Source organism: Adiantum capillus-veneris, chromosome 22, assembly GCF_014529385.1.
Source record: "Adiantum capillus-veneris isolate H3 chromosome 22, ASM1452938v2, whole genome shotgun sequence".
NCBI classification, from domain to species: domain Eukaryota; kingdom Viridiplantae; phylum Streptophyta; class Polypodiopsida; order Polypodiales; family Pteridaceae; genus Adiantum; species Adiantum capillus-veneris.
The window spans coordinates 31141133-31161229 of NC_140952.1; the positions used below are offsets into that span (position 1 = coordinate 31141133).

General features: G+C 46.6%; 2 protein-coding genes and 1 pseudogene across 2 annotated transcripts; all 3 read right to left on the reverse strand.

The window, feature by feature from the left end:
• Window positions 1-236: 236 nt before the first annotated feature.
• Window positions 237-2337, reverse strand: LOC147429111 (uncharacterized). The gene is made up of 5 exons (XM_086495217.1): window positions 2239-2337; window positions 1940-2133; window positions 1283-1496; window positions 924-1061; window positions 237-836 (listed from the first exon to the last, which is right to left on the reverse strand). Exons 1-5 carry the CDS (start codon window positions 2320-2322, stop codon window positions 510-512), a joined length of 957 nt encoding a protein of 318 aa, XP_086351343.1. The 5' UTR covers window positions 2323-2337; the 3' UTR covers window positions 237-509.
• An 11436-nt stretch (window positions 2338-13773) lies between these two features.
• On the reverse strand, window positions 13774-15461 carry LOC147429112 (uncharacterized; annotated as a pseudogene).
• A 2423-nt stretch (window positions 15462-17884) lies between these two features.
• LOC147429113 (uncharacterized) lies at window positions 17885-18802 on the reverse strand. The gene has a single exon (XM_086494984.1). The coding sequence runs from the start codon at window positions 18800-18802 to the stop codon at window positions 17885-17887; it is 918 nt and encodes a 305-aa protein (XP_086351110.1).
• Window positions 18803-20097: the final 1295 nt, after the last annotated feature.

Sequence of the window (20097 nt, forward strand, 5' to 3'; positions counted from 1 at the left end):
TGGAATTGATTTGCAAAAAAAAGTGTGTGTGTGTCTGTGAGAGAGAGAGAGAGAGAGAGAGAGAGAGAGATTTTACAGGTATTGCACGCCGCTCTTCTAAAAGCTACAACATGTTTTTCTACTCCGAGCACTGTGGATTGATGGCAGGATGCTGCCACCCGGACAGACGAGATGCGGCTGGGTGGATATGTGAAAATGTCCTTAGGTTTTCCATATAATAAGAATGATGACTAATATTATCGTTTTAATACACCCCAATTGTCTAAAATTCAATTAGAATAAGAACTTGAGATCAATGTTGGACCCAAGCTTACTGGGTTATTACACTTTGCTAGACAAATAAGAAAATTTACAAATTGAGGTTTAGATTTACTGTTACAAAAATGAAGTTTGCACAATCTTTGGAAGCTGATTGTTCCTAAAGATTAGCCAGTCAGATGGTGCAAGATTCTGACCATCAAGGAGCTCATACTGGAGCTTAAAGACCACCCGAGTTCAAGTCTCCGTTTCTAATGATCAAATCTTTTATCTTCAACTTTCTTTTTCTCTTCAACTTCCAACACTCTTGTGGATTTGTACAATTCTAGCTCTGGCCCTGCATCAGCCTCAGCCTTGCTTAAGTCTTCTCTTAGCTTGTGCAAGTGAAATGGGTCCTTTGAGTTGGCAATTTCTGCCTTGAGCCCTTTGATACGGAGTAGCGTTTGCCGCATGCACAAACGGTGGGTAAGGTGGATAAGTTCATCAGGAAATGCCCCCACCAGCTTATAAACTTGCTTTCCTTCATAGAAGAATAGAAATGTGGGTAATTCTCGGATGTTAAAATGTGTCATGAATTTCTGCACCAAGAAGGAGAAAAAGTCGAGAATCAATTGCAAAGGCGGGAATACAGGAAAAGACATGATTAATAATAACAATGTACTTACAGAAATCTCACTGTGGTTCTCAAGTGGAAGATCTATTTTGATGAAGGTGAGTGTGATGTAATAGTCAGAAAGCTCAATCACTAAGTCATTCATCTCTCTTGCAGGCCCACACCATGTCCCTGTAAAGAAAGCAATAACCTGTCCAAAGATGGTTAGGACAATCTCACTCTTCCATGGGGGAGATTGCACCCAAGTTTGTATCCTTTCTCTCTGTTTCTGTCTCGACACAAGCACTCACTTATGCTTATGCACATACATGCTCTCTCTCTCTCTCTCTCTCTCTCTCTCTCTCTCTCTCTCACACACACACACACACACACACACACACACACACAAAATTTTCAAAAAACTATGCATACCGGGAAAGCTTTGATGTAATCATTAAAGAGCGGCAAGTAGGACAAGCCGGTGAGGTGGATGAGGGTGCCTTCCTGAATTCCATCAATTCCCCCCTTTATGATATCCTCATTGGGTTTTCCACTCTTTCGCTTGTTGCTCTTTCTCAAGCAGACCTCCTCTTCAGCAGAGGAGCCGATTGACGACGAAGAGTCCATCAGTTCTGACTTGAAATGCCTGCAAAAATACCCATCCATGTGAATAATCAGTGAAAGGACATAATATTGACTAGGCACCCGTTTTGGGGTGTTTTGCCCATCGTTAACGAGTGAAAGTGTGAGTTTCCCTTCAAATATCAACCCTGGAGCCTACAAGCATTAGCATGAGAAGCTAGACAATGTTCTGCTCACTAAGGGATCAATATACAAAAATGTAAAATTCAAGCTTAAATTCAAATATTCTTTCTAGAGATGCCATGTATTAACCTGCACATATGGATGCGACAAGAATACAACAAAGTGAAGATCGGAACAGCCTCTGGCGGAAGCCTGACAATTTGTTATAGAAGACGGCCTTCTTTCAACAGTCATGAAGCAGAAATCTGAATCACAACCGGCCCCAAAGAAGCAGAAACTTCGACAAGCTACAGACATGAGTCCGGTCCGAGCTTATGCGATTACACTAGCATGGATGAGAGCAGGGCGTTTGAAGATCTATCAGATTTGTCAGAGAACAGCCAGAGCAGCTGCCACACATCCAGAAGAATTGCTTCAGATGCTTCCAATACTACTCCGTATGTGATACATCCTGTGATTTCTGGTCTCGCCAAAGCAGTCTTACGGACCTCAACAATACTCGAGTAGAAGAAGGTTAGCTAAATATGGAGAGCTCTACATTGGTGCACATGAATTGCATGCTTAGCCTTCCGCCTCCTCTTGACGAGATGAAAGCTCCGATGTAGAGCTCATCGACCTTCCACCTCTGCTTTGCTATGAAAACGCAAACACAATCCGTTGGTAGGATGAATATTTGCAACAGTACGAGCTTCCCTGCCCTGCTTCATGCGACAGATCAGCTGCGTTTTTGCAGCCAGTTTTCAGCCCTTGTTTCCTCTCGCATCGGGAGCGTAAATCAGCCCCAGATACCTATGGTCTCTCGATCCGCGCCCACTGGCTATCTATCAATCCGGGAGCCCACACTGTTACTGCGTACATCAAGGCTGGGGTGACTAATGTATTAAATAACCAGCGCTTCGTGCGGGGCTCGGCTTGATGACATCTCCGCTCTAGCATGGCCAAAGCTGCATATCCTCTGGTGTTTCTGTCAGTGGCAGCCTGTGAAATGGAGAAGGATCCCTGTCTACTAGCGAAAGTGACTCCCGGGTAGACGTAGGAGGTGATCACCTCAACTGGGCTTCTTGCTGCTGTAAAAGTGGCTGCTCGCTGGGCTGATCTGGAGGTGTGGAAGATCATGACCTTGGTCTTCCCAAGGTGCACTGTCAATCCTCTGTATGTACGAAACTCATCAAGGGTGCTCAAATGGCTCTGTGAACCCTCTGGTGACTCTGAAATCAAAACAATGTCGTCATACTTTGGATTTGGGTACCTGCTAGGTCAGCTCTTGCTCCTCCCGCGCATTAGCAACCCCTCATCGAGACGGATCCAACGCCCCAGAGGGGCTTCATCTTGAATAGTTAATGCGGCAACATTCCCCATCGAGTTAGTAGAGTCTGCATTGAGGTATTGCATGTGTGTACATTCCATTTATGCAATTAAAAGCAAATACCACATCCGCAAATGGTGTGGGGGTCCCTTGAGAGGGTTGGTTGGGACCCCATCAGGTGTCATTCTCCTCTTCTCTCCCTCTACACATCTCTACCTCTCTCTCTCATTCTCTCTCTACAAGGAAATGAAAGGAACCATCGTTCGTGCTAAGTAGCACACATTCAAGCAAAAAAAGAAGTAAAGATTGTGGAAGTGTAAAGTCTAGATCTTCACCATTTCAATCCCGCTGCACCTGACATCCAGTATCCCGCAGAACCAACTGAATCAGTAGAATGGTAAGAACCACAGTCTCTCTTCTTCTCAATCTTCCACTAGACCTAGAGCACAGAACTCTTCACCTAACAGTGATAATAAAGGAAAGACTAAAACTCAAGAAACCCCTAAGTTAACACCTGATGAAAAATCTACTCAAGGAATAATAGGAGGTTGGTTAAGTTTCGAAGAAAGAACCGAGTATGGAAAAGAAGCAAAATGTTGTAAGTGTCACACTAAATGTCACATGAAAAGAGATTGTCCTAAGAAAGAACCCAGATCTTCAGTTAGTGTCATAACAATAATGCGCCCCAAGTTTCTAATGATCATCCAGATGAGTCTCTCATTAGGGGTTATGGTGCACGGTGTGAGTATTTATGATGTGATTGGAGCTTAGAACCTATTCCAACAGATCCCATTGTGGTTTTTGGATTTTCTCTGAGTATGCACTCTTCCATCAGTCTAAATGTGCCAATTTGTGTGACTCACGCATGTTTTCGTCGCAAGTTTGTTGTTTCTTCTCTCACTGGTTGTGATATGATTTTTGGCATTAAGTGGTTCCATGAGATAGATCCACAAGTTAATTGGACAGAAAATACTCTCACCATCACTCTCGAACGTGCCTCTCCTGTGGTCATTCACGGTGTGCAGAGTATCCCATCTTTAGCATTAATCTCTCACTCTCATGTTTTGAAAGAGGATAAAACACGCAGTCCAGTAGCATCTCTTAGTACACAGTCACACGTATAGAAAAGAATTAATCAATGTCTCTCTCCCATTCATTCTCTAGAGCATGAGAAGCATATCTTAGTACACAGTTACACATACAAAAAAGAATCACTTCATGCATGAAAAGGAACCTCTCTCTCTCTCTCTCTCTCTCTCTCTCTCTCTCTCTCTCTCATTCATTCTCTAAGGCATGAGAAGCATTTTTTGTATTATAGAGATTCAATTATTTGTAAGGATCATTGAGCCCTCAAGTGGCTCCAGTTTGTATCGAGTATCCCTTGGAGTGACCATCAAGCTAGATGGTTCCAGTATGTTGAGCAAATTTGTGGTTTGATTGATTATGTTCCTAAGTAAAGCTAATCCAATTGCAGGTTCATTTAGTCATGAAGGACGGATCTTGGCTCTTGAGTCAAGATCCACAATACCCATTTAGGAAGTATCTTTTGATCCCATGAAAAGTTAGTTTCTAGATTTGAAGCATCTCATTCGTGATAGTCTCTTTTATTGTGCTACATTCTCATAGGAAAGCCATATTGCATGATGCACATGATTCACTCATAGGTGAGCACAGAAGCATGAAGATCACATTAAGAAAGTAGAAAGATTGCATTCAAGCAATACAAGTGTTTCACCATTGTAAATTGTGTCAATAAGTTTTGCATGCTCATTCCTTGGCACGACATAGTCATAGCACAAGCATTAGCACGATTGTCCATCAAGCATTGGTATTCCCTTTGTGGTTTACCAGAGTCGATAGTTTTAGATTAAAAAAAGTCATAATGAAGCAATCAAGGCAAACTAGTTTTTGCATCGTTTCCCTCTTGCGACTCAAAGAAGCAAGCACTGCAGTCCTTTTTAAAGTTTAAGTATTGTAGTACGCAGACCGGCGAAGATTTCTTTGCAGATTCCGAGAGTTGTGGACGGACTATACAGAGGCATGCAACTTAGTACGAGTACCTCACCTTAAAAAGGGGGGATGTCACGTGCACAACTAACCTTATGTGCATGTGGACAAGCTAACTTCTACTTCTAGGGTTTAGGACAGCCTAGGAAGTGTTCCGGCACCCTCTGTCACGATTGCGACTATGTTGCAGTATTACATCTCTTTCTAGTTGCAGATACGCGAAGTGCCATGCCAAGGAGAACCCCTACCCTTGGATGGTCACACCCCTTTGCCCAAAAGATGTGCCTCAAGCCACACTCCTTCGACGATTGGTCATACCCCTTTGCTCTACGGGTGCGACTCTTCGCCCAATGGTTGCAGCTCTTCGCCGAAAGGATGTGTCTTTACGTCTAAAGTCATGTCTCTTCACCAAGAGACATGTCTTTTCATTTTGTGTCTCTTCGTCTCCTATATAAGGAGCCTATTGTACTCAGTTTCAGTCAGTCATTCAATCAATCAACACAGAGTCTTTTAAGTCTTGTTTATGAGTTCAGTTCAAGTTTCTTAAGTCTTAGTCATGAGTTTAAGTACTTAATTAAGGATTAGTACCTAGAATCCTTACAGTGGTATCAGAGCAAATTTTTTTCCGGGACCCGAAGGTTGTGAGCCTCTCACCCTTGCCGCTACACTCTACCCCCCTTCCCGGAGTTATATGGAAGCAGAAGAAAGGTGGGCTTTCCTGATGGATACTAGCCGGCGTACTTAACCTCACCCGCTCCCGAAGCAAACATTGAAGGGACACACCCTCTCACCTCTTGGCACCTCTTCCTGCTGGTGGCTGCCCAGAGTTTCGCACCCCTTGTTGGCGATCGCACCCCATCTCTGTGCCTCTTGGTGAAGGGACGTGCCCCTTGGTGAAGCGTTGCCTCTTTCTGCACCTACGCATGGTGTTCAAGCAGGCTCCCACGCTGGCTGCCTAGGCATGTTGCCCTTTCGTTGCTTGTGCCTATTGCACATTTCACACTAAGTGGGCCACATTAAAAGGTTTGGGCCAAGCTCTTAAGACATTGGCCACTTTGAGGCATAATTTAAAAGCACCAACGAATGTACTCTGAATTAGCACACCAGCGTACGCGAATTGCACCCCAACGTGGGTAGCAGATTCGAGCCCCCTCATTCTCAGATATTGGCGATTACCCACCCTTACTCCGCAGCACAATAACCCTTCTTCAGCGTGGGTGATCACAAGCAGCAGGGACCAGCAAACACATTCGTGCTATCAGTCACAATTACCCAGTCAGCGTACGAAGACATTGTGAGCAGCAGATTCGAGACCCTTAACCTACAGCATGGATTCGCTACCCCTTTGGTACCGGATTTGCAGACAAGAGAAGTTCAGCAGGAAACAGGTGTTCTTCCAAGCTTGCTCCCGATGTTCCTGGGTGGTTCCCCACACTCTTCTCCCAGTAGCTATTGCTACATAATCGGCGATGGAGACAAGATGGCGTTGACACTATATCACCGAAGATCCGATAGCAATTTTAAAAAAACTGATGGAAGCAATTTCATCAAACCTCGCATCCATTCACACTCGCTTGGATCGCAAATGCAAACCCCTTCTCTGAGTCAACCAACAACTTCTCGGACAATACATGCATCTTCTTCCGACGCTTCAGTGGTCGACCAGCAAGAACCACTCAAACATAAGCCTTCGGAACCGAAATTTTCTCACCCAAAGCATGGTTTCTCAGAGACAACTAGACGCAAAGTACCTTCGTGCGAGCAGCAAAAGTCTCAGCATGAATATTCTTGGAAAAGTTACAATTCTAAGTAGCAAACTTCTTATTGGAATCATCAGCAATAGAAGCAGCAACATGAAGCTTCCAAAGGATCTCATCTTAAAAAGAAATCAGTCATATCAAGATGGATGGACTTAGTGGCACATATATCCGACCCTAGTCGAGTACTCGGTCGTGAATGCCACGATGATGGACAAGTTTCCCCTCGCGAGCCATGCCCTACATTTAAGTCTTTCTTATCTGATGGTGGTAAAGTCGAAGATTTATTGATCCTTTCCTTGTGCAAGAGGATCCTTTAGAGGTCTAAGAGGCAACAACTTCCTCAACCTCCCCCTTGTCACTTGGAAGCCTTAATATCTGCTGAGAAAGCTGAAGATTCAAAAGATTCCAGTTCTTGTGTGACAACAGACAAGCACATAAACCCTTCGTTGGCCGTGATCTAGGCAAGAAAATTTGCCTTGTCACCGCCCTTGCAGAATACAGTCTTTGTCTCTAAACAGGTACCAGATGCTATGGTGAATGATAATTCTTCAAACTTGAAGACTCCAGTCCTTGCCTTCAACGATGCAAATGATAAAACAAATACAGACTCTTGCAGCACAACTTTAGTCTCGCTACAACTAAATCGTTGGACACAATTTGTTCCACAGATAAACCTTTACAGATGGAAATACCTCCAAACACTACTCTGTCTCAGTCTACGACATCCCTTCAGGAGGATCTTACTGTTCCAGATAAACCAATGGAATACCTTACAGATTTCCAACCAGTGGTCATAACTCAACAGAAAACTCAAGTCAGTTTACCAATAATTTCACTCGAAGCAGATACAGATTCAATCTTTTCTTGGACAAAGCTCGAAGTTACAAATGACTTTGACAAAGGCAATAATCAAGTTGCAGATGTGATACTCATACTTTTGACAAAGATGAGACAAGTTGCAGTTTGGCAAAATAGTCATGGTCAATAACAGTGACATGGGACTTAACAGAAAGAGCTTTGGATACAAAAGCACAACAATAATACATTTCCTTCTCCCGGAGTTTTCTTCAACTACCCTGGGTTTTATTTAAAGAGGGAGGGAATGTCACGATTATGACTATGTTGCAATATTACATCTCTTTCTAGTTGCAGATACGCGAAGTGCCATGCCAAGGAGAACCCCTATGCTTGGATGGTCACACCCCTTTGCCCAAAAGACGTGCCTCTTCGCCAAAAGCCACACTCCTTCGACGACTGGTCACACCCCTTCGCTCTACGGGTGCGACTCTTCGCCCAATGGTTACAGCTATTCGCCGAAAGGATGCGTTTTTCCATCTAAAGTCATGTCTCTTCACCAAGAGACGTGTCTTTTCATTTTGTGTCTCTTCGTCTCCTATATTAGGAGCCTATTGTACTCACTTTTAGTCAGTCATTCAATCAATCAACACAGAGTCTTTTAAGTCTTGTTTATGAGTTCGGTTTAAATTTCTTAAGTCTTAGTCACGAGTTTTACTTAATTAAGGATTAGTACCTAGAATCCTTACACCCTCGTGAGCCTCTATGTAGGACGTGCATGTCTAAGCACTTTAGATTAGTTACATGCCCTCTAATTGCACAAGAGCACCGCCAGTGTCTGCTAGACACTCGGGAGTGTTTCCATATAGTAGCATTAGTACCTGGCCTAGGTGCATATGAAGCACCTCTTGAACGGAACAGGCACCACTTGCCAGAAACAACTAAAGTGAAAGTGATATACAGCACATGAGACACGGAGTGGTTGAGTTAAAACACCACTCAATCATTCAATATCCCCTCCCCCCCGCAAATAACCACAAGGGTGCGGGCCATGAGTATGTGCAGGCATCATCAAGCATCAATTCTTCTCTTCAGTACTCCTCTGAGGAGTAAATCACAAGTCATTGAAACCAACATTAAAGTTGAAACATACAATCTCAAATCAGCACCAATACAAGTTCAAAACATACAAAATCCATTTCAAACAAATTTCAAACAGTATATTCAGATAGATTCTCAAACAAGGTCAAAAAGTGTCTAAATCAAACTTACAAAGCATTCTCTGTGTATCTAGGGGTCAGTCGAGCTTGAAAAGACTACCAGCTTTCCATCTGAAGACCTCAACCAAAATTCAGATTAGGTTCCTTCCATGAGGTTGTAGCCGAAAGCAATATGGTCCATAAGCTCTTGAATGGTCGAAACTGGCTTGGACAAACAGGGCTCCCGTAGTGGTGATGGCACTCCAATGATATAGCAATCACACTCGGCCACCAAGGTTATCAGATCGAGGCGAGACACCTAATGTGTCACGTGCACACCCAACCCTATGTGCATGTGGACAAGCTATTCCTACTCCTACGGTTTAGGTAGCCTAGGAAGTGTTATGACGCCCTTGTGAGCCTGTACGTGTGAGAGTGCGCGTGTGCGGAAGCATGAGAGCGGAGAGGAGAGAGAGAGAGACAATAGACACAACACCAAAACGCTGATGCAGGGAAGAGGGGGTGATCAGACCCCATGACTACCAGAGCAAAAGACCCGTACGATGATATATAAGTGCCCAAGGTGGACGCCTAACTCAAGTGGACGGCCGGCCCCAAACTCGGGCGGCTAGACAAGGTATAACCTATGCTATGGGTGGCCAGTCCGGAGACACTAGTCGTACAAGGAAGTGCCCTAGGCCTGTGTGACGCATTGAATCTTTCAAAATCTTCAATCTTTGAGTTATCGAAAACCTTTGTCTTGAACCTTTGCTTCTTGCGAAACCTTTTTGCTTTTACTGCTAAATGACTTTAGACGTAAAGACATCCTTTCGGGGAAGAGCTGCAACCATTGGGCAAAGAGTCGCACCCGTAGAACGAAGGGGTGTGACCAGTCATTGAAGGAGTGTGGCTTTTGGCGAAGAGATACGTCTTTTGGGCGAAGGGGTGTGACCATCCAAGCATAGGGGTTCTCCTTGGCATGGCACTTCGCGTATCTACAACTAGGAGTAGATGTAATATTGTTAACATAGTCACAATCGTGACATAAATAATAATGATGTCACTTATTATTAATAATGCCATGAGAGGTGGTTCACATGCAACTTGGGGAAACTGGGTCCATGCGGTGGAACATGCTCATGCTTGGTACTAGGTACTGATGCTGACGACCCGGGTTGTGCAATCAAAGGGTATGCAGCTACTCTAAGTGCTTGGACATGCACGGCCTGTGTACTTTTAGATTTACACCACTCTGCTGTTTTCAAGAATTCTATCAACATCAGAAGTCATTTCTTTGACACGGGCTCTCATTTTAAATGGGAGGGAATGTCACGATTGTGACTATGTTAACAGTATTAAAATCTACTCCTAGTTGCAGCTATGCGAAGTGCCATGCCAAGGAGAACCCCTACGCTTGGATGGTCACACCCCTTTGCCCAAAAGACGTGTCTTTTCGCCAAAAGCCACACTCCTTTGACGATTGGTCACACCCCTTCGCTCTATGGGTGCGACTCTTCGCCCAATGGTTGCAGCTCTTCGCCGAAAGGATATGTCTTTACGTCTAAAGTCATGTCTCTTCACCAGGAGACATGTCTTTTCATTTGTGTCTCTTCGTCTCCTATATAAGGAGCCCTTGTATCACACATTCAATCATGAGTTTAAGTAATTAATGAAGGATTAGCAACTAGAATCCTTACAATTTATGCCAAATCGTGGAAGGCTGTAGGAGGCTGCTCGACCCATCTCTTGGCACATGTAAAAGGAGGGCAGGGGGCGCCATGAGAAGGCCCAAGGGACAGAGAGAGCACAGTGTTCGATGACAACAGGCTCTACAGCGTTTCTCCTCGGCAAGACTAGCAAGGCCCGCATTTTGCATCAGCAAGACCTGCGTTTTCAGCCCATTAAACCAGCATTTTCAAGATCGGCCCTTAGCCTCGCGAGAACCCGCAGCAACTGTTGGAGATCCTCGCCATCACAACCCCAACACCCAGATCAGCCTAGCGTTTTCAGTTTTTAGCACAAACCAGCCAGCATTTTGCAGATTCAGCCTCAAACAGCTAGCGTTTTTCAGTTTCAGCCCTTGGCGCATCGCTGGCAGCAGATCAGCCCCGTAGCATCGCAGTTTCGGCAGATCCCCAACAGAAGGCCTAGCGTTTTCAGATTTCAGACATTGTCATTGTCGTCGTCGTCATCGTCAAGTACCACATAATCTAGAAGCATTGTACCAGACTTTGTGCAATCTAAAGCAAATACCTCTCTAGCAATAGAGAGGGGGGCCCTTGGAGGGGGGTTTGGGACCCCATCTGGTGTCGTCTCTCTCTCTCTCTCTCTCTCTCTCTCTAGCACTCTCATGCAGTCTTACTCACAGTTTGCATTCCACTCTCTTTGTTTTGGTCATTGCACATTCTCTCATTAAGTCAAGGAAGGCTCTCCCCCTTTCCCGTCAGTAAAAGGAACCTTGAGCACCCACCGATCACTCATTCTGAGCCATACACCATCATTCACTTCCGCTGCACATTACATAATGATAGATGTCTAGAAATTTCAAGTTGTAATCTGTTAGGTTTCGTGGAAAGCATTTCACAATACCCCCACTCTACTAGAAGTTGCACTTCGAAGGTGTCATGTAACCTCAAGCAAAAATTTTCTCTAAAGCTTTCCCAGTACTTGGAGTGTGCGGCTTGGTAGCTAGAGACATCCACTACTACATGACACTGTCTCTAAAAAAAGCAGTGGCTCTAAAGATCTTTGATTCTTCTGAGTAGTTCCCCATAGAATAGATGTTGTCAAACTGCTGCAGAAACTGTAAAGCTTTCCTTGAATTTTTCTCTCTCGAAAAGCGAAATATAATTCTTGTGAAATCTGAAAGCACCATCTTGCTCTAGGTGCTCTTGGAGGGACTGGCATGCTTTCAGAAAAGCACACAACTAAAGCTTTGATACCACTGTAAAGGGATAGGCACCACGTGCCAACGGAAAAGAACAGACTTAACAAACTTTAGACGCCTCAAAACAATGAGATGCACGGCACACGAGACACAGAATGGCGGAGTTCCACCCCAAGAGAGCACTCGCCCCAATGATGGCGCTCCTTTTGGTATTTCTTTATATTGCTTTAACACAATACAACACATGTGGCTCTACTCTACATCTATACGTGGTAGAATGCCAGAGAGCGAGCCCACATTTCATATTTAAGGGCCCTTGGTCTTCAAAAGCAGTTTACATGAAAAGCAAATAGTCTAAAAGCATCTGGTCTTCCAAAAGCTAGCGCCTCTTGGGACTATCTATACAGCAACACCACATCAGCAATCAATGCGTTTCGCGGAAATCCGTACAAGCTGTCAACCTGTTTTGCGGAGGTGTCCGTGCAATGCCACGTGGCAGTCAGCATAAGATCCGGATGTCTGTATAGCCTGCCTACCATGTCATCAGTTTGTACGCAATGTCTTCAATCTGTGTTTTATTTGTAGGTCCCATCCGCCGGGGTCCCATAAGTTGGGGTTGGGTTAGGATTTAATAATCCTAACCCCTGGCCACTCAACAAGAATTTGTGAGTTGGTAATTCCCTATTCTTCTTCTTCTGCTTCTGCTAGGGTTTATGCCCCTCGGTCGGGATCTACAGGTTGGCTAGGGTTAGGCTCGAGGAGCCCTAACCCGTCAGGTCTTCAGTGGCTTGACGCGTCATCAGTTTGTGAAACCTCTTATTAATGATGTGTTAAATTATTAATAAGTGACCTATTAGAAGTATTTTAGCAAGTCGTGGAAGGTCAAATTGTCCTGCTTGACCCACGATTATTTTGCTATAAAGGTGACCCTAGGGTTACTATTCTAATCATCAGAACACAATACCAGCACTATCCCTATGGGCAGCCGCCCATCAGCCTACCAATTACCTGGCATCTTACGATCAGCAATAGAATCAGCCCATCAGCCTAGAGTTTTTCCATCAGCAATCAGCCCTAGCATTTTTCAGCCCATCATCAACATCTACATCAGCAGTTTTCAGTCCTATCCCTCAGATACACCAGCGTTTTCAGTTTTCAGCCCATCTTCATCATTGTCATTAGCACCCTCAACATCAACCATAGCCTCGTCGCTGGTAGCAGATTCCATCAGTTCTACAAGCGTTTTTGCATTTCAGCCCTTAACCTCATAGATCCAAGCACCTACAACAATATCCCATTAGCATCTCAACATCTAGGACCATTGTCTCAGCATTTGTGCAATCTAAAGCAAATACCTCTCTAGCAATAGAGAGGGGGGCCCTTGGAGGGGGGTTTGAGACTCCATGTCGTGTTAGTCTCCTCTCTCTCTCTCTCTCTCTCTCTCTCTCTCTCTCTCTCTCTCTCTCTGGTTTATTGCACCTCTCTCTCATGAAGTAAAAGGAACCTTTTAGTACACACTGAGCACTCATCCTAAGTTATCATCATAAATCACTCACATTACACGCAACCTCTGCAAAAGAACCAGCCCTTGCGTATTCACAAGGAAGATTAAGCCTCCATAGTACAACACATAAAAGGAGAGAAAGGGGCACGAGCGCCTACAAACCCCACCCAAAAACATTGATATACCATCCCTTAGAAACATAGGCTGGATGATTAGCTTGATTACGCCCTTGAAGGGCCCCTCTCCCCATGAGAAAATCAGACTATGGGTTGAGCACACTTATCACATGCACCATCAAAACCAGGCCACAAGAATTTCATAGCAAGCCATCTCACTTGAGAGAGAACTCTTCAATACATCATCCAACAAGATTTCTATACTATCCTAGCTTATTGAGAACTTCATACTGACACCTAGTATGGGAGAAACGAGGACATATATAGTATGAGATCAATTATTTAGACACCTTGTATGTCAGAGTGAGCAGCGGAAGAGATAAAGAAAGAAAGAAAGATTATTTAACATCTATAAAGAGGCCGAAATCGGCCTATGAGACAAATCAAAGTACATGAGGTGGGTGTCCTCTGTGTATCCATAAAGGATAAAAGGGTACAAAAGTAAAAGTATACTATCCTGTGTAATGTCTGGGGGGAGGTGATACAAAGAGGGTGGGGGTGGAGCTCCAAAAACTGGGGGAGAGATGCAATCCTATATGCTGGGGTAAATACAGTCATGAGATGCTATCCTATCTCTAACTCCATCCAGTCCCATAATCAGGGTGTAATACATGATGCATGGATGGGTAGAGTGCGGACAATCCGCGTAAGATGGCGGCTGGATCTACAAAAGCCCGAGTACGTCGCTCCTCCAAGGATCTGTAATAGTGCTCCTGGATCTCCTAGATCTCTCTCTGGTGTAGGTGGGGTGCCCTACGTCCATGTGTGCGTGGGCGTCTGCGAGCTCGGACCTCCTCAACCGAGTGCGGACAATCCTATACGCTAGGGTAAATACAGTCATGAGATGCTATCCTATCTCTAACTCCATCCAGTCCCATAATCAGGGTGTAATACATGATGCATGGATGGGTAGAGTGCGGACAATCCGCGTAAGATGGCGGCCGGATCTACAAAAGCCCGAGTACGTCGCTCCTCCAAGGATCTGTAATAGTGCTCCTGGATCTGCTAGATCTCTCTCTGGTGTAGGTGGGGTGCCCTACGTCCATGTGTGCGTGGACGTCTGCGAGCTCGGACCTCCTCAGCCTGCTGTAGTCACTCCTCTCTGGGTGGTCGAAAGTGATGGTGCTGCTATGGTCCTCTAGAAAAAGTCCGTGAGCTGTGTCTGGCGCTCGTCTCTCATCCCTAGTGCTGCCTGGAGGAGGGAGTCCCGATGCTGCTGTGCCTCTATGAGGAAGCGGCCGAGCTGTCGCTGGTCTCTGGACTCAAAGATCTGATGTAGAGTGGGCTGATTTGCAAACAAGGTCAGATATCTGCCTCTAATCTCCTCATATGCTCTACATCTGCATACGTAATGCTCCTCGCTCTCAACCTCTGCTGTGCAAAGTCTGCATATCCTCTCTGCTCTGGGGACGTGCCGCTCTCCCTGCCTCAATCTCTAGCTGATGTGATGATACTCTGAGCTGTCCGATGGCGACCCGTGCTCTATGTGGCATATAGACATCCATGTATCTCGGTCTCTAGATGAAACCATCTGCTACAATAGTGAGGAAGTGGTCTCTGTAGTACTGCCTCTTCGTGGGAAGAGGCTCTCTGGGTGTGATCCATGTCTCCCTGATGTATAGCTGCCAGAGATCCTGTCTGAGAACTCGATTCCTCTTGGTGTGTGAGAGGCGTATGTGAGGGGAGTCGGGATCATACTGAAAAGGGGGCAGATCCGTGATGTTCAAGCCATGGGATGTAAACCACTCTATGACCTGTGAGTACCATGCCCTCGTGTCCCCCTCCTGATGCAGCTGTATCGATGCCTCAAAGGCTCTGCGGGTGAGTCTGTTTGGTGGGAGCTCTCGCATGCGCTGTATGAAACAAACTGTCTAAAAGAGAGCCTCTACTAGCATCGGTGGGGTAGCTAGCTCTGCTTTGATGATATCATGTGGTACTGAGGGTTTGCTGTGGAGCAAACGGGAGTTCATGATGATCTGTGGGCGCTCTATCTGTGTCCATAGGGATGCGGATAGCCCTGGAGCCCATACAGCAGCTGCATACATCATGGCAGGTGTGACTAGAGTGTCAAAAAGCCACCCCTTGGTGCGAGGCTCCTGGAAGTGGGCCTGATGGCATCTGTGCTCCAAGGTGGCCAGCGTTGCATATCCTCGTGTAAGCCGGTCTCAGGCTGCCTGTGCCATGGAAAATCTACCAGTGGTGCCAGTGAAAGTCACCCCCAGGTATACATATGAATCAACCACATCGACCTACCCGCCTATTGCTGTGAGTACTGCTCGGCTCCGCACTGTCCTGGAGGTGTGAAAGATCATGACCTTGGTCTTGCCAAGGTTCACTGTGAGCCCTCGATGTGTGCAGAAATCATCCAAGGCTCGTAGGTGGCTCTGTAGTCCCTCCTATGTCTCAGAAACTAGGATGATATCATCAGCATAAAGCATAATATGTACTGGTATACCTGCCAAGTCTGATCCCGCCCCTCCTGCGCGTAGAATGTAATATGATATCTCGTCGATGTAGAGACCAAATAGAGTCGGGGAGAGGGGACATCCTTGCTTCACACCAATAGTGCTAGCAATGGAATCCGATAGTCCACCTGGGCAGCGCACTCTACCAGAGACCTGTGCGTATAAAGAATGAATGGCCCATATCATCTCAGATGGTATCTGTAGCTCCTGAAGGCGTTGGAAGAGTCTCTCTCTAGGGATAGTATCAAAGGCCTTGCGGAAATCCACAAAGCAGCAGTAGAGTCTCCTCTTCCGTGCTTTCGCTCCATCGATCAGGCAACGAAGCACGAAAATGTGGTCGATAGTCGAGAAAGTGCGTCGAAAGCCTGCCTGTCCTGACGCTCGTATCCCTGATGCCTCTGCATGCGTGCTAAGATTTGCCTCAAGAACAGCCCCATATAGTTTGGCCAGTGTGTGGCCAATCATGATAGTCCTGTAGTTCCCTGGATCCAGGGTGTCGCCAGACTTGTGGATAGACACGATGGTGTGCATAAACCACTCCTCTGGTAGTCCCTCAACCAAGGCACGGTTGAAGAGACGTGCTATCAAGGGGGAAAGAGTGTCTGTTGCATATATCAAGTGCTCACTCTGTAGTCCAGTGTGATCTGCTGATCGGCCATGCTGAAGGCGTCGGATGGCCCTATCCACCATGCTAGATGTAAAGAAATTCGAGGTGGTAGGTCGAGGATCAGATGGCTCTGGGATCAGTGGTTGCCCAGGTATCTGGTACAAGCGCTCGGCATAATCATGCCAAATCTGGGGGTCCTCCAGGGGGGTGGTGGGGCGTGGCTCTCTCAGAATCCTTCATGCTGTGGCGCAGTTTGTACTCATAAGAAGGTGGTATAGCTCAAGCTCCTGTGCCTCCTCGAAGGCCCGCCGTTTATGGCGTGTGATGGCCTTCATCTGTCGTCTGACCTCGCTCTCAGTAATCTCCTCTAAGGCTCGTCGAGCCCGTAGCTGTCTGTATAGATCTCTGCACTCCCTGTCGTACCAGCGATTCGGGGGCATCGTCCCAGAGGGGGGGGGGGGGTCGGCCACTGTGGGTAGTGTGTGGAAAGCAGCTGAGGGCTGAGGTGTGTAGAACTGCTGAGAGCTGGCTAGTGAGTGTAGAGAGTGGTGTGTCTGGGTCGAGAGTGTAGATCCCCTCATATACATGTGATGAGTAAACGTGGGCTAGCTCATGTGTGAAGTGTATAGTGGTGTATGGTGTGGATGTAGGTGGTGTATGTGAGATGGGTGAGCCAGTGAGAGAGAGGGCGAGATATGCGTGGTCAGCCCCAATAGGCAATGGTGGGATGGTGAAGGATGTGAGTAGGTGGGCTATCTCTTTGAAGCCAATGATGTAGTCCACTGTACTACCTCCGTTGGCTACTGATGGCGGTATACAAGTCAGGCCGCCGAATGATGGCCATTGCGCCATCCCGTTATAGATAACGAGACGGTGTTGTCATCCCAAGCGAAGTAGGTGCCTCCCATATGGTGTGGGTGTGGTGGTATCATTAGAGATCCTCTCTGCCCCTGTGTCCTCCATAGTGGAGAGTAGCTCTGGGTCGTCGAAGTCCTAAATATCACACTGTCTACTCTGTGTCCTGGCATTGAAATCCCCCGTGAGGAAGACTTCACCCAGACTAGAGTACTCCATGATCTCGTCCCTAAGACATGCATATGGTGAGTGTGTATCATCCTCCTCCTCTCCTCCGTGTGTGTGTACCTCCTCTGTCTCCCCTCCACCTGTCTGTGCAAACCTGGAGCTACTAGGCGCAAAGTAGCATACGGCGATGTAGAGGATGTGCTCCTCAGATAGCTCAATCCGTATCCACATGTAGCGTGCCTCTGGATCGCGTGCTACTATCTGTATCCTGCTATGAAGTGAGCGGCGGTAGAGGACTGCTACTCCGCCAGATCCTCTAGAAGTGTTGTGCTGTGTACACTTCCTGTGTGTAGACTCCCATTGGTAATCCTGTACTCGGGGTAGGCCTCTCTCTGAACTCTCGTGTGTCTCTGTGAGGAGAATGATGTCTCTACCATGCATCACCTCTTCTAGTCTCCCTGGATGTGTCCACAAAGAGCCATTGCAGTTCCAAACTGCCATGTGTATCTCCTCGTATAGTGTCTCATAGGCCGCGAGTCCCTATGCTACGGCTTTGCCATCAATGATGATGCGACCGTCGCTATAGGAGGCCCGTTTTCCTTCTTTGCGCGCTTGTTGTATCCGAGGCATGCATGCTCTTCTATGCTCTACTTGCATCCTTGTGAGGTCATCATCTAGGTAGATGGGGGGGCCCGTGAGACCTTGTAAAATTACCCTCTTTCGAATGAAAAGGGTCCGTGCTTCCTCCGATGAAAATTGGAGGATAAGAGGCCTCTTCTTGATGGGGTCTTTGCCGGCTAGCCAAGCTTTGGTGAAGGGGGTTGATTCCTCTATTTTGTATCCAAGAGTGGTACATAAAGTCTTGCCATCTTTCTCGGGGGTGGAGTCCTTCACTTCTTCAATGCCGGTGACTCGTATGTTGAGGCGACGGGCATGGCGCATTTTTTCCTCTTCGAGGGTGGTGTGTACAAGGAGAGCTTCTTCTTTGTGTGCATCCCCTTTTGCTTCTTTCTTGATGTTCTTCTTGACCACTTCTACCCATCCCTCTTTCGTTGCTTCGAGAGTGTCTTCCAAGCGTTCGGTGAGGGCTTTAGTGAGCTCCTCTTTAATGGCCTCTTTGGTTTCATTATTGATTTCCCCTTCTTCGGGGGTGAGGGAAGCGATGGAGGCCTTGAGGATGGCCATTTGTTCTTGCATTTCCTCCTTCTCCTTTTTCCATTCCTCTTGGGTTCCTTTCCACTTGTCGGTCTCCTTCTTGTGCTCTTGTTCTTTAGTCTCTTTCTCCTTGGTCCATTCTTCTTTTTCCTTATGCAAGGCTTCCACCTCTTTCTCAAGCTTGGAGAGGCGGTTGATGATAGTGTTGATGGTGGAGTCCACCAACTTCTTGTTCTCTTTGATTGCGGTGTGGAGTTTGTTGTCCATCTTGGCCATTTCTTCTTTGGTCACTCCTTTCGCCATGTCGGGCCCGTCTCGGTGTCGGTTTGCACAAAGCACCTGTTCTGTACTTCTGAAAAAGTTGCAAGAATTGCAAAATTTCTGTGAAAAATTGCAGAAATTGTATCTTTCTCACAGAATTCCTGTGTGTAATTCCTGTGTGTATGGCTGGACCTGCATTCCTGGAAAAGGGCCTGCGTGTAGGGCTGGACCTGTCCAAGCTTGGTGTGAGCAGTCAAAAATGCAGCAGGTACTCAAAAATGAGCCCGCTGCTGACCAGGTGGGGGCCTGGGGAGGGTGGCGCTGGCGCGAGCTGGGGGGGGGGGAGTGGCGCAAGCCTGTGGGCACCCAATTGGAGTGCGCGAGCATGTAGGACAAGGGCGCAAGCCTGTGGGGGCAGTAGTGGCAAGCCCTCACCATAGCAGCAAGTGCCCGCCATCAGAACAGCAAGTGTCCGCCATGAGAGAGAGAGAGAGAGAGAGAGAGAGAGAGAGAGAGAGAGAGTGGCGATGGACACACAAGAGACAGTTGGAAAAGGCTGGCAAGCCCCAATAACTCCAGATGGCATAAACTGCTGTGTACAAGATGTGAATGGAATAGTGCATCCTCCCCTCCTATATATAGGAGAATAGGGAGTAGGTAGGGCAGACCAGAAGCCCCAATGACAATGCACAATACACCCATAAATGAGGAAAAAATGAAAAAGGACCAGAATAGGTCCAGCCTGCAAAGTGCTGAGCAAAACCCTAAATGTGCCTGAAGATCCCTGTCCAGCAGGTGTACTGGTGGCCAACCCACAACCAAGGGCCAGTGCATGTGATGTGTGTGAAGCCTATAGGCAGGGTGCGAAGCATCTGGAGATGAAGAATCTAACACCCCCCCCCCCCCCCCCCCTCAACGATAGATGCGGAGTCACGGAGGAAGAAGATGCAACACGCCTGGCAAATCTGGAGTGTGAAAAGAAGAAGCGCCAGCCAAACAAAAAAAAAACAACGAACCGTCCAGCACCAATGTGATGATGACCGAAGCTAAGTCAGGCTGATCAAGTCGCACAAGGAAGCTGATGGAGAGGCTAACAACAAAACAAGTCGCTGAAGAGGATATATATGAGGGAAAGATGGAAGACGAGCAAGGAGCTCATCAATGGAGGTCAGCAGAAGAGAGAGACGGAAGAGAGAGAACCCCCTGAAGCAGAGCACTCTGACACAAAAGGATAGAAGGCCAAGATGGTAAACCGGCAAACTCCAAGCCAAAAAGTGATCTCAATCATAAGAGGGAAGAAGGTGGATGAAACTAGAGGGTTGAAGCCATCGGCCTGT